The sequence below is a fragment of the Entelurus aequoreus genome, linkage group LG15 (genome assembly GCF_033978785.1).
Source record: "Entelurus aequoreus isolate RoL-2023_Sb linkage group LG15, RoL_Eaeq_v1.1, whole genome shotgun sequence".
NCBI classification, from domain to species: domain Eukaryota; kingdom Metazoa; phylum Chordata; class Actinopteri; order Syngnathiformes; family Syngnathidae; genus Entelurus; species Entelurus aequoreus.
In genome coordinates this window covers 21,928,000-21,941,905 of record NC_084745.1, presented here as the reverse complement: position 1 = coordinate 21,941,905, position 13,906 = coordinate 21,928,000, and the positions used below count along the sequence as shown (strand labels likewise).

At 42.6% G+C, this 13,906-nt stretch overlaps 1 protein-coding gene across 2 annotated transcripts in view; it reads left to right on the top strand.

The window, feature by feature from the left end:
- The first annotated feature begins 12,767 nt into the window (after positions 1-12,767).
- Positions 12,768-13,906, top strand: part of slc22a17 (solute carrier family 22 member 17) — a 39,725-nt gene continuing 38,586 nt past the window's right edge. The window contains exon 1 of one of the 2 annotated variants that reach the window (XM_062021056.1): positions 12,768-13,219. Coding sequence is in view for 1 of the 2 variants with exons in the window: in XM_062021057.1 (XP_061877041.1) it covers position 13,667 (1 nt within the window). In the remaining variant the exon portion in view is untranslated. Of the gene's footprint in view, positions 13,220-13,621; positions 13,668-13,906 lie in introns of those variants that run through there. The other variant, XM_062021057.1, reaches the window with a different exon arrangement.

The following is a 13,906-nucleotide window of genomic DNA, read 5'->3' as shown; positions in this document are numbered from 1 at the left end:
AACGGTAGGAAATGGATGTATGGATGTTATTAACATTATATCATTCATAAGACGCCCCCCACATTAACATTTTATTATTCATATGCAGGCCCCCACCCTGTCCAAATCTCTCAAAACTTGTCCCAAACATTTGTGCGACATTTGGTTTGTGCACATTGTCCAAATATCCCCTGACTTGTCCCAAACGTTTGTGCCTAAAAAAATAAATAAAATAAAAAATAAAATATATAATATATATATATATATATATATATATATATATATATATATATATATATATATATATATATATATATATATATATATATATATATATATATATATATATATACACTCACATATATATACACACACACACACACATATATATACATACATACAGTATATATATACATACATATGTATGTATGTATGTGTGTGTGTATATATATATATATATATATATATATATATATATATATATATATATATATATATATATATATATATATATATATATATATATATATATATATATATACATACATAATATATATATTAATATATATATTAATATATTATATATATAATATATTATATATTAATATTCCTTAGATCAGGAAAAAACACACAGAGGCTATTTCATCCCACAGGTCTGTAGGGATGTAGTTATATTTTGACGAGAAAAACTCCCCTGAAGAGCAGGGAAACCTGTGAAACAGACCTTTAGGGATAAAATAGTTTCCGTGTGTTTTTTCCTGACCCAAGGTATATATATATGTATATATATACAGTATATTTATATAAATAAAGGGAAATGCGGTAGAACATTGATGGATAGATGAACTAGTATGGTTTTAATGTTATCAACATTTTATGTGTGTGACTATAGATGTGTACATGTTTGTGCCAAAAAATAGTATGAGACAAAAATTAGCAATAATGTATTTAAATAGGACAAGCATATTAATCTTTGTACAGATGACAATGACAAGAACGCTCGATAGGTAATTTAGGAATAAGGAGTAAGTATGTGTCATTTCTTCCCACTCCTTTTTTAATTATGAAAACCATGTTTTAGTATTTCCTGTCGAATTCGGGAGATTGGGGGGGATGGGGGGGGGGGGGGTGTTTGAGTTGTGGGGGGGGGGGTTTAACAGTTTTAAAGTTGTTTATACGCATTCGGGCGGAAGGCGGGGTACACTGGCGACTTCACCTCATCGCAGGGCCAACACAGATAGACAGACAACATTCTCACTCACATTCACACACTAGGGCCAATTTAGTGCGTTTAGCGCCTCTCCCGATAACCTCTCAGTGTGACCTGTATGGCTGTTGATCAAGTATGTCTTTCAGTCACTTTCGTGTGTATGCAGAAGCCACATAAAACATGTGACTGGGCCGGCACGCTGCTTGTATGGTAAAAAAGCGGACCCGTCGACAGGTTGTAGAGGACGCTAAAGGCAGTGCCATCACTGCACGCCCTTAATATTGTTGTCCAGGTGAAAATCGGGAGAAATTCGGGAGAATGGTTGCCCCGGGAGATCTTCGGGAGGGGCACTGAAATTCGGGAGTCTCCCGGAAAAATCGGGAGGGTTGGCAAGTTAGTATGCCAGGGTGTACCCTGCCTACCGCCCGAATGCAGCTCAGATAGGCTCCAGCACCCGCCGCGACCCCAAAAGGGACAAGCAGTAGAAAATGGATGGATGGATGGATGTCCAAAATAATAATAAATATGTCAAAATATAATATATAAAATATATAATATATAATAGGTGGGTATACAATTGTCCCTCTCCGTTTTATATATATCAAATTTTTTTTTAAGCATATTCTATAATTTTTTGGTCCTAAATTAGACATTTTCAAGCATAAGAATGGCGAAATGAACTAAAAATATCAATTCTACAGAAGTATTGGCCACAGAAGGAGACCAGCTTCAGGAAATATTATAATATCGGTAGAAAGGAGTTTTTTTTACGGTGCAGCTATCACATACTTGCCAACCCTCCCGTTTTACCGAGAGACTCCCGGAATTCAGCGCCTCTCCCGATAACCTCCCGGAAGAAATTTTCTCCCGATAAACTCCCGGAATTCAGCCGTAGCTGGAGGCCACGCCCCCTCCAGCTCAATGTGGACCTGAGTGGGGACAGCGGCGACAGTCTGTTTTCACGTCCGCTTTCCCACAATATAAACAGCGTGCCTGCCCAATCACGTTATAACTGTAGAATGATCGAGGGCGAGTTCTTGGTTCTTGGTTTCTTATGTGGGTTTATTGTTAGGCAGTTTCATTAACGGCCTCCCAGCGCGGTAACAACACACAACAACAGCAGTCATGTTTTCGTCTACCGTAAAGCAGTTCGTCTGCCGTAAACAGCAATGTTGTGACACTCTTAAACAGGACAGTACTGCCATCTACTGGATAGCCTCCGGAACACTGAAATTCAAGTATTTATTTTATTTATATGTATAATAAAAATAAATAAATATATATATATATATATATATATATATATATATATATATATATATATATATATATATATATATATATATATATTGCTAGAATTCACTGAAAGTCAAGTATTTCATACATATATATATGTATATATATATATATATATATATATATATATATATATATATATATATATATATATATATATGAAATATATATGAAATACTCGAGTTGGTGAATTCTAGCTGTAAATATACTCCTCCCCTCTTAACCACGCCCCCAAGCACGGCCCCCGCCCGCCCCCGCCCGCCCCTGCCCGCCCCCGCCCACGCCCACCCCACCTCCCGGAATCGGAGGTCTCAAGGTTGGCAAGTATGAGCTATCAACATATTTGATTTATAATTAAGGATTCCTACTTCTAGGATATTCCAATTAACCCAGTGGTCCCCAACCTTTTTGTAGCTGGGGACCGGTCAATGCTTGAAAATTTGTCCCACGGACCGGTGGTGGATGGAATATATATATATATTTTTTTTTCATAAAGAAATACAATCATGTGTGCTTACGGACTGTATCCCTGCAGACTGTATTGATCTATATTGATATATAATGTATATATTGTGTTTTTTATGTTGATTTAATTAAAAAAAAAATATATATATATATATATATGTAACGAGTATAAGAAATACTTTGATTATTTGAGTGAAATTCCTGCTAAAATATGTATATTGGTTTGTTATGCAATGAGAGGTCCAATTGCGATATCTGCTGGTACCTGAAAAGTCTGTAGATATTACCGCAAACCGGAAGCTATTAGTAGACTTCCTGTTCTCTGCTAATGGTAAGACACGTTTTGATATTGCTCTGCAAAATATAATAAATTACACTAAAGCTAACGTGAGATTTATTGTAAGATACACAGTTATTTAATAGCAGTTGAAATGCTATGTTGTGGAATTTTCGTTTTGAATTGGTTGTTGCTCACGTCAGATGTCCTACTATTTTGCACTGAAGTCGATATTATTTTCCCCCTGTAGACATCGAAAGCAGCAGAGGTGCTAACCACATATTGTGTGTATGTGCTCTCTGATCACTCATTGCAGGTAATAATTGTTGCACTATGTGCGTTTTACGTGTCAAGACGTTCATATTTAAATTTGTATTGTTCGCCATTTTAACATGGGAACAACGTGGTCTGTCATATTCGCTAGTCATCATTAGAGCACCCTCTAATGATGACTAGCGAATATGACAGACCACGTTGTTCCCATGTTAAAATGGCGAACAATACAAATTTAAATATGAACGTCTTGACACGTAAAACGCACATAGTGCAACAATTATTACCTGCAATGAGTGATCAGAGAGCACATACACACAATATGTGGTTAGCACCTCTGCTGCTTTCGATGTCTACAGGGGGAAAATAATATCCATTTAATTATTTGTGTCATGTCTTGTATTGTATTTTGTATTTTTCTATGCTCTATTTCATAAATATATAAAAAAGGATGATGTTGGTTAAAAACCAAGTTAAAAATGTGTTGTATTGAATTAATTGTAATACCATTCAAGGTTATTACTACTATTATTAAAGTTAAGACCACTATACGATCACACACGAAGAAAAAGTATACAGTTAAAAACCATTGTATTAAGTTACATCTGTAATTGCATTTCATGTAATTGTGAAAATATGAAAATGTTATATACTTGAGTAGACTTCCTGTTCTCTGCTAATGACATCGAAAGCAGCAGAGGTGCTAACCACATATTGTGTGTATGTGCTCTCTGATCACTCATTGCAGCTACCAGTAAAGAACCACATCATCCAATCCAGCCTGTGTGTGGGTTCTTGGCGGGACGGGTACACAGCAGTTACATTGGTGCCGTGACCTGAGACTTCTATCAAGTTCGTCGAACCGGTGACCGTCCTGCCTACCACATCGCTCCATGAAGCCATAAGTTCACAGTATTTGTGTGTTCACAGTTTACAAGGGTAGCATATATTGCAGTGAAGCTCATTATAGTGTGTCACAGCGGCACAGATAATTTTATGTGGCATAGCAGTACCGTGTCACACAGACTGCTGATTTGTTTTATCATTTTGATATAATTTGCCATTTTCTTATTGATGATTTCACAAAGTGGGGTGGACTGTACTGTATTGTGGCAGACATTTTTGAAACATGTCTTTTCAGAGTAATCCACTGTTCCCAAAGTTTGGCACACCCATTCAAGTTGGCAGAGGCAGGGGTATGCCTACTCCCATCCCGTTTTCTGTTGATAGTCCTGCCCCAGGTGTTAGTTTACCCTCATTAGAGGCAGTTTCCAATGCTAGCGTACATAATGCAGCTAACCAGCACACTAGCTCTTATTTGCCTCAAGTCACGTCTACACCAAATCCTATTGGTAGCGTCTCTGAGTGTGTAGCTGACCAGATGAGGACTGTCATTCAGGAGATAGGTCAACAGTTAGCTGATAGCATCATGTCACATATGCAGGCAAATAACACAGTAACTCCTGCTTCAACTTTCACACAGAATGTAACAAGCACACGGAGTCAGCCTAGTCATGTGTCTGATGTATCTCAGGTTCAGGTTGTCACACAGAGGAAGGTTAAGGAACCACCATCATTTGTAGGAGATGGGTCGGATTCAATTAAGGTGCATGAATGGGAAGATCTGATGAGAACATTCATTAAGAGGAGTAATGTGAGAGTTGAAGAGCAGGCTGAGGAGATCCTTATGCATTTGAGGGGAAAAGCTAAGGATGTAGCGAAGTTTGGCATTAGGAACAGTAATATTGACATGTATGCTCAGCCCGACCTGATTTATGGTCTACTTAGAAAACACTTTAGCTGTACTAGGTACTCTTCTGTCCCCTTAGCTGACTTTTACTCGACTTTGCCTAAAGACCAGGAAGACCCCTATGACTACTGGCTGAGACTGAACAGTGCAGCTGACCTCGCCATTGGCTGTCTGAGAGAGCAGGGCAAGACGCTGGACAACCCTGAAACAGAGGTGACTCGCATGTTTATTCGGAACTGTCCCTGCAAAGACCTGGCCCTCACTTTCAGATCCAAAACAATCGACAAATGGTCAGCGTGTGAAGTACTGGAGGTGCTGAACGAGTACCATGCTGAGATGAGCTGCAAAGCAACTCCCCTAGTACACACTGTGAAGAGGATGGACATCGCAGTACACGCAGCTGAGGTGAGCCATAGTCCAGCCCTTGACCGCAGTGGTCACGAGCCACCTCAAACCCAAAGCCCTCAGTATGTCCCCCTAGCGGAGGTGATGGCTATGTTGGAAAAGGTTCTGCTGTGCGGGACCTCTAACCAGTCACAAGTGAGGAAGCGAGCTCCACCCAGGTGTCTTGAGAACAAAGTTGACAGGTTCACTGACATGCCATGCATTATTTGCAAAGATGAAGGTCACAGTGCTTTCTCTCATTGCCGGGAGAAGAGGCTTTGCTTTAAGTGCTATGCTCCAGGCCATTCACGTCGTGACTGTCCAGCGAGGAGGACCACTCCACAGCCTCAGGAAAACTGACCGATCTGCACACAGGGGAGGACTGTGCAGATCAGCTAATTGAACCTCCAACAAGTTATGAGAAGCCCGACATGCTTGATATTGAATCCCTCTATGAGTCGCACAGCAGTTATAGTGGCAGTACAGTAGTCTCGTCCAAGAAACTGATCTTTCAGGGATCCCAGAGAATAGCAGAGACTGATAGCCTGTTCTACACGCCTGTACTTGTAAAGAATGGCCCCACTTTCAAAGCACTGTTAGACAGCGGGTCAATGGCCTGTACAATAAGTGAGTCTGCTGTTGAGTCCCTGCTGCAGCAATGCCCTAACATGACAAAGGACACAGCTGATGATTATGTCATTGTAGGCTGCAGTGGACACCGCGTTTCCCCCAAAGACATGTATAACCTTGATGTTACCATTTATGGATGCAGGATGATCGTTCCGGTAATGGTTGTACCTGGCCAGACAGAAGCAATGATCCTTGGCAGCAATGCTATCAAGCATATCCTAACTCAACTGAAGAGCCACGACGGCTACTGGAGGCTTGTTTCCTCGCCCGACAATGGTCAGACTGATGACCACTGCCAATTCTTGTCACTACTGTCCAACACAGAGAGATGGAGAGGTGAATGCATTCCAGATAAGGTGGGAACAGTAAAAGTCAAAAGTTGTGTAACACTGAAACCACAGAGTGAGCACCTTGTCTGGGGCAAGTTACCTGAGTCAGCTGTGATGTCAGTAGGCAGTACCGTGGTCGTTGAGCCGACCCAGTCTAAAGCCAGACCCAAACAAATCCTTGTTGGAAGGGTTATTACTTCACTTTGGGGAGATAGATGGGTGCCCGTTAAAGTCATTAACCCTACAGACAGAACTGTGGTGTTGAGAAGGAACGCCAAGATCGCAGATGTGTCCCCCTGTATCGCAGTGGAGGACCTACCCAAAGCAGAGGAGGTCAAGTGCAACATGCAGTGTGTGCAGAGCGAAGATGTGCATCCGAGGTCAGGAGAGGACATGGTGCGTGCACTGGAGACTCTGGGCCTGCAAGACATTGATCTGAAGTCATGCGAAGTGTCACTGCAGTGGAAAGACAAGCTTGTTCACATTATTGAAGAATATGAGTCAATCTTCTCCAGACACAAGATGGACTGCGGAGAGGCCAAAGAGTTTGTGCATCGCATCCACCTTGTTGATGACAAGCCGTTCCGTCTACCATACAGGCGCATACCACCAAGCCAATATGAGAAACTGAGAACGACTCTGAATGAGATGGAGGAAAAAGGCATTATTCAAAAGTCGAGCAGTGAATATGCATCTGCACTCGTTCTCGTATGGAAGCGGAATGGAGACCTCAGAGTATGCACTGACTTCAGATGGCTCAACGCAAGAACTGTGAAGGATGCCTACCCACTGCCGCATCAAGCAGACGCTCTAGCCGCACTCGGTGGAAATGCTCTATTCTCCACGATGGACTTGACATCAGGCTTCTATAATGTCCCCTTGCACCCTGATGACAAGAAGTATACAGCATTCTCATCACCCTTTGGACTTCATGAATATAACCGTCTCCCTCAGGGCCTATGCAACAGTCCAGCTACCTTCATGAGGATGATGATGTCAATATTCGGTGACGAGAATTTCACAAGCCTGTTGTGTTACCTCGATGATCTGATGGTATTTGCACCTACAGAAGAAGTTGCAGGTGGTGTTTGCCCGCCTCAAGGAGCACAACCTTAAGCTCGCACCCAAGAAGTGCTTCTTCCTCAGGAGGAATGTGAAATTTCTCGGGCACGTCATCAGTGAAGATGGAGTTTGAACAGACCCGGAGAAGGTCAGAGCCATAAATGACCTAAAGGTCGCAGACATTATGGAATCTGATGGTAAAACACCTTGTCCTTGTAAAATCAGATCGTTTTTAGGCATGGTGATGTACTACCAAAGTTTCATCGAGGCATGTTCTGCGAAGGCTAAACCGCTGTTCAGGCTCACAGCTGAACCAAGTGCTCAGTGCAAGCACAAGAAAGGTCGCAAACCTGTGAAGAAAGGAAGTGAAGTGAAGTGAATTACATTTATATAGCGCTTTTTCTCAAGTGACTCAAAGCGCTTTACATAGTGAAACCCAATATCTAAGTTACATTCAAACCAGTGTGGGTGGCACTGGGAGCAGGTGGGTAAAGTGTCTTGCCCAAGGACACAACGGCAGTGACTAGGATGGCGGAAGCGGGGATCGAACCTGCAACCCTCAAGTTGCTGGCACGGCCACTCTACCAACCGAGCTATACCGCCCTTGCAGCCACAAAGGAGGTCCTGTGAAGCTGACTCCTGCTGATTGGTCCGACGCATGCCAGACCGCGTTTGAGACACTGAAACACGACCTCATGACAAGTGTCACCCTAGCCCACCCAGATTTCAATGCCCCGTTCATTCTGGCTGTCGACGCATCCTTTGATGGGATTGGAGCTGTCCTGTCGCAACTTCCGCCTGGTGGAAAGGTAGCTAGACCTGTCGCCTTTGCGAGTAGAACGCTCTCTCGCTCCCAGCTAAACTACCCTGCGCACCAACTTGAATTTCTTGCCTTGAAATGGGCAGTATGCGACAAATGCAGCCACTGGTTGAAAGGCAGACATTTCACCACATGGACTGACAATAACCCCTTGACATATATTCTGACCAAACCCAGACTTGACGCGTGTGAACAGCGGTGGGTGGCAAAGCTTGCTGCTTATGACTTCGACTTGAAGTACATTCCTGGCCCAAAGAACATCGTAGCCGACGCATTGAGTCGTGAGCCATTTGTCCAGTCGTGTGTGGGTCATCGCCTTGTCACCGAACCTTATGCCTCACTGTTGGAACAAGTCAACGGTGTGAATGACAGAACCGTGCAAGAGGTGTTCAGAGTGTCCAACAACTGTCAGGCTGTTGTGGACGAAGGTTGTGAAACATCAGACGGGCCAGTGCAAGAGGCAATTTCACAGAACACAAGAGGCTCAGTTGCGTCAGAGGAAGTCGCTGCCATCTTCAGTGCTCAGTCCACTGGAGGTGTAAGTCACATGATTGGGGCAGACGCTGCCTTCGGTCTTCTACAGAAGGAAGACCAGTCCACTGCACTCCCTCAGAGTCAGCTTGTTGGTCAACAGGAGCAAGACAAGACAGTAGGCAGGGCCATGTACTTTGTACAGAGACACAAGAGACCTACCAGGCGTGAGCGAGCTGTTGAGTCGCATAGTGTGATCAAACTTCTAAAGCATTGGAGTAGACTGACCATACAGAATGGCATGCTGTACAAGATACGAAAAGATCCCCAGATGAACAAGAAGATCCTCCAGTTCATAGTACCAGACTCTTTAAAGCAGAAAGTCCTCCAAGGTCTCCATTACTCAGCAGGTCACCAAGGCCAGCATTGTACCTTGTCTCTGGTGAGGCAACGATTCTTCTGGAGTGGCATGGAACGTGATGTTGTGAACTATGTTCAGTCTTGTCAGCGCTGCATAGTAGGGAAGACACCCGAGCCACACAGCCGTGCGCCTCTCAGGAACATTGTCACCTCTGAACCTATGGAGTTGGTCTGCATAGACTTTTGGACTGCTGAGCAAAGGAACAAGTCTGTGGATGTTCTAGTTGTGACCGATCACTTCTCCAAGATGGCACACGCCTTCCCATGCAAGAATCAGACTGCCAGGCAAGTCGCTCGTTGTCTCTGGAATGACTTCTTTCTAATTTATGGCTTTCCTCGGCGCATCCATTCGGACCAGGGAGCCAATTTTGAGAGCAAGCTGATTAAGGAGCTTCTAGAGATGGCTGGGATACAGAAGTCCCATACGACTCCGTATCACCCCATGGGAAATGGTGTCACAGAGCGTTTTAACAGGACCCTGGGAGATATGATCAGGTCTCTTCCCCTTCAGTCCAAAGCAAAGTGGCCACAAATGCTGCAGCAACTTACCTTCTGCTACAACTGCGCAGAGCATGAGACAACAGGGTTTGCACCCTTCTACTTAATGTTTTGAAGAATCCCTCGTCTTCCTGTCGACGTCATGTTTCAACATGCTCTCACCAATGACGCTGTTGTCAGTCACTCGGACTTTGTGTCCCAACTGAAGAAAGATCTGCATGAAGCTGCTCAGATTGTGCAGAGGAACAGTCTCAGGGAACAGACTCGCCATGCCAAGTTGTACAACCGCAAAGTCAAGGGCTCACCCCTCGTCGTTGGAGACAGAGTGCTGATTGCCAACAGAGGTGTGCCAGGAAAACGCAAGGTTGCAGACAAATGGGAGTCGACTCCTTATGAAGTCATCTCAGTCAGACCTGAACTCAATGTCTACAGAGTCAAGGATTGCCTGACAGGCAGAGAGAGAGTCGTTCACCGGAATCTACTACTCTCTGTTAGCTTCCTGCCATGTGACAGAGATCTGGACAATGTCTCTGGGCACTCTGAATGTGACGCTGCCGCGCATGGAAGTGATGTATGTCCTGACGTGCCTGATCTGGTGGAAGACAGTGATGTACGTACAGTCAACTGGCTGATGCGGACGGGTGAAGAGGAAGTCCATTCAGAAGAGGAAGTCCATTCTGAAGAGGAGGATGACTCGTTTGACCGGAGGTCTGATGCTGCTCAGTCTGACTCTCTCTCAGTCACTGCGTCCAGTCAGGACAGTCAGCGAGTCCCTGAAGATGTTGACTATGCTGCTGTTAATGGTGCGGAAAGCTCACCACAGTGCTCTGAAGATACAGTCACTGACACAGAAGTTGCCCCTCCCGTAACTATCCATCCAGATGTGACCCCTTTGGACACTGACTCTACTGACATGTCCCCTCCTGACAATATCCCCACAGACGTTGCTCCTCCTGACAAAGACCTTCAACAAGACATTGACCCCCCGGACACTGATGGTCCTGAGACAGCCATTCTTGACACTGACTTTCTGAACAGTGACGTTCCAGGCCCTTTAGTTCAAGCAATTTGCACACAGCCTGGCCGTTATGGTCTCAGGGATCGTAGTTCTATGAATCCTCCACAACGCCTTATTTGCCAGATGAATAAGCAAGTAGTAGATGAAGATTCTGTGTCCACAGTATCAGTTAGTACCTTGTTTAAGTTCTTTAGAGATGCAATTTCAGTTTGAGTTATGGAAGTATTTGACCAAAGAAGAGTCTAAGTAGTACTTGAAGCTATAGGAACAACATTTTGCATTTCAGAGGTGTAACAGGCATCTCTGAGTCTCTGTTTAGTTAGGAGATTGATCACCTTCTTTCTTTCCACACTCCTTTTTGAGAGAGTTTTAGAACTGACATGCACAACAGTTTTGTTCCTAGTAATGCACTTATTTTTTTTGTTTTTGTCTCAAGTGTTGCACTCCTAAATTTAGCAGAATTTCAGGGGGGTGTATGTAACGGGTATAAGAAATACTTTGATTATTTGAGTGAAATTCCTGCTAAAATATGTATATTGGTTTGTTATGCAATGAGAGGTCCAATTGCGCCATCTGCTGGTACCTGAAAAGTCTGTAGATATTACCGCAAACCGGAAGCTATTAGTAGACTTCCTGTTCTCTGCTAATGGTAAGACACGTTTTGATATTGCTCTGCAAAATATAATAAATTACACTAAAGCTAACGTGAGATTTATTGTAAGAACACAGTTATTTAATAGCAGTTGAATGCTATGTTGTGGAATTTTCGTTTTGAATTGGTTGTTGCTCACGTCAGATGTCCTACTATTTTGCACTGAAGTCGATATTATTTTCCCCCTGTAGACATCGAAAGCAGCAGAGGTGCTAACCACATATTGTGTGTATGTGCTCTCTGATCACTCATTGCAGGTAATAATTGTTGCACTATGTGCGTTTTACGTGTCAAGACGTTCATATTTAAATTTGTATTGTTCGCCATTTTAACATGGGAACAACGTGGTCTGTCATATTCGCTAGTCACCATTAGAAGGTGCTAAAAGTCCATTTAATTATTTGTGTCATGTCTTGTATTGTATTTTGTATTTTTCTATGCTCTATTTCATAAATATATAAAAAAGGATGATGTTGGTTAAAAACCAAGTTAAAAATATGTTGTATTGAATTAATTGTAATACCATTAAAGATAAAAGCAAGTTAAGACCACTATACGATCACACACGAAGAAAAAGTATACAGTTAAAAACCATTGTATTAAGTTACATCTGTAATTGCATTTCATGTAATTGTGAAAATATGAAAATGTTATGTACTTGAGTAGACTTCCTGTTCTCTGCTAATGACATCGAAAGCAGCAGAGGTGCTAACCACATATTGTGTGTATGTGCTCTCTGATCACTCATTGCAGCTACCAGTAAAGAACCACATCATCCAATCCAGCCTGTGTGTGGGTTCTTGGCGGGACGGGTACACAGCAGTTACATATATATATTTTTTTAAATTTCTTGCGCAGCCCGGTACCAATCGGTACTGGGCCGCGGCCCGGTGGTTGGGGACCACTGAATTAACCAATTAACAATGATGAATGAGAGGCGACTGCAATTGTTTAAATATATTAGAAAACTATTGAGTAGGTCCATCCATCCATTTTCTACCGCTTATTCCCTTCGGGGTCGCGGGGGGTGCTGGAGCCTATCTCAGCTACAATCATTGAGTAGGTGCTGAAAAAATATTCAATTTTTTCAAATAATCTATGATTAGATTCAAATTAATAAAAAAAGAACACTTCCTTAGTTTAAATCACCCAAAACTGTAAAGCACTATTTGCTTAACTCATTTATAATAGACGATCTTTGGCAGCAGCGAGACAGGGCACGTCATCGGCATCGTGGCCGAGTGTAGCCGACATTAGTCGAAGTGGTGTCGCCGCTCGCCGGCGGAGGCTCACAAAACACAGCGCTGCAGTTTTCCAGACACTCTTTGTCCGCCACCGGCTGGATGACGACACTTTTTTTTAATCTCACGCCTCTCGCTCACATTTCGACTCCGTCATCGTATTTTAAGTCGGCACCGAATCTTGGAATAATTAAAACAATAATAATAATAATAATAATAAAACTGTGAGAAGGAGCGTCCAGCCCGTCGAGCTTCTTCATCATCATCATCACCATTACAGCTGCTACCAGTGTTAGCTAGCTACTACACAAGTATAACATCCTGGTATTGTTGTTTTTACAACACAGTAATGGCGTTTCCTGCCGGACTACGACGCAAAACTCAGAGGAGCTTCTCCGCAATGTTTGGGAGAGACAACGCAGCGCATAAATAAGAGCATAGGAGGTAAGAAAGAAGTGCTGACAGTGTGTGTTTATGGCTGATGGAGTGTTACTGCTTTTTTAAAGTGTATTGTTATTATTATTTTTTACATATTCTGCTTCCTGCTACTTTCATTCCTTCCACGTTTTCACCCCCTTCGTGTAAAGAAGCTCTTATGTAACCCAGTGGAATTCCTCTTTTCAAGACTTGTGCAGGGAAACACACTGGCTTCAGCCAAAAGACATCCAAATGTCATTATTAACATGCATACATCTCTTTATATGGACTTTAGAGTGTCCGAACTGCTTTTTCAGTTTTATTTTCACCTTGCCTGCTGCACAATCTATCCATCCATCTATTTTTTACTGCTTGTCTCTTTCGGGGTTGCGGGGGTGCTGGAGCCTATCTCAGCTGCACATGGGCGGAAGGCGGAGTACACCCTGGACAAGTCGCCAGCTCATCTAATACAGCAGTAATAAACGTATTGGTAAATCCTAAGAAGTGTTTCTGATAGTAGCCCTGTAGTTGGATTGCACAGGTGGAAGTATTTTAATGTAATTTTAATTTAATTTGATATTGAGTGATACAAATACAAAAAAAAGGAAATGTGCAATTTTAAAATGTGAGAGTATTAATTTAGGGAAGCTTCAGAGAATCTGTCAGTCTCAATATCACAATTCAATATTTATAAACTTATTTGACCTAAACATA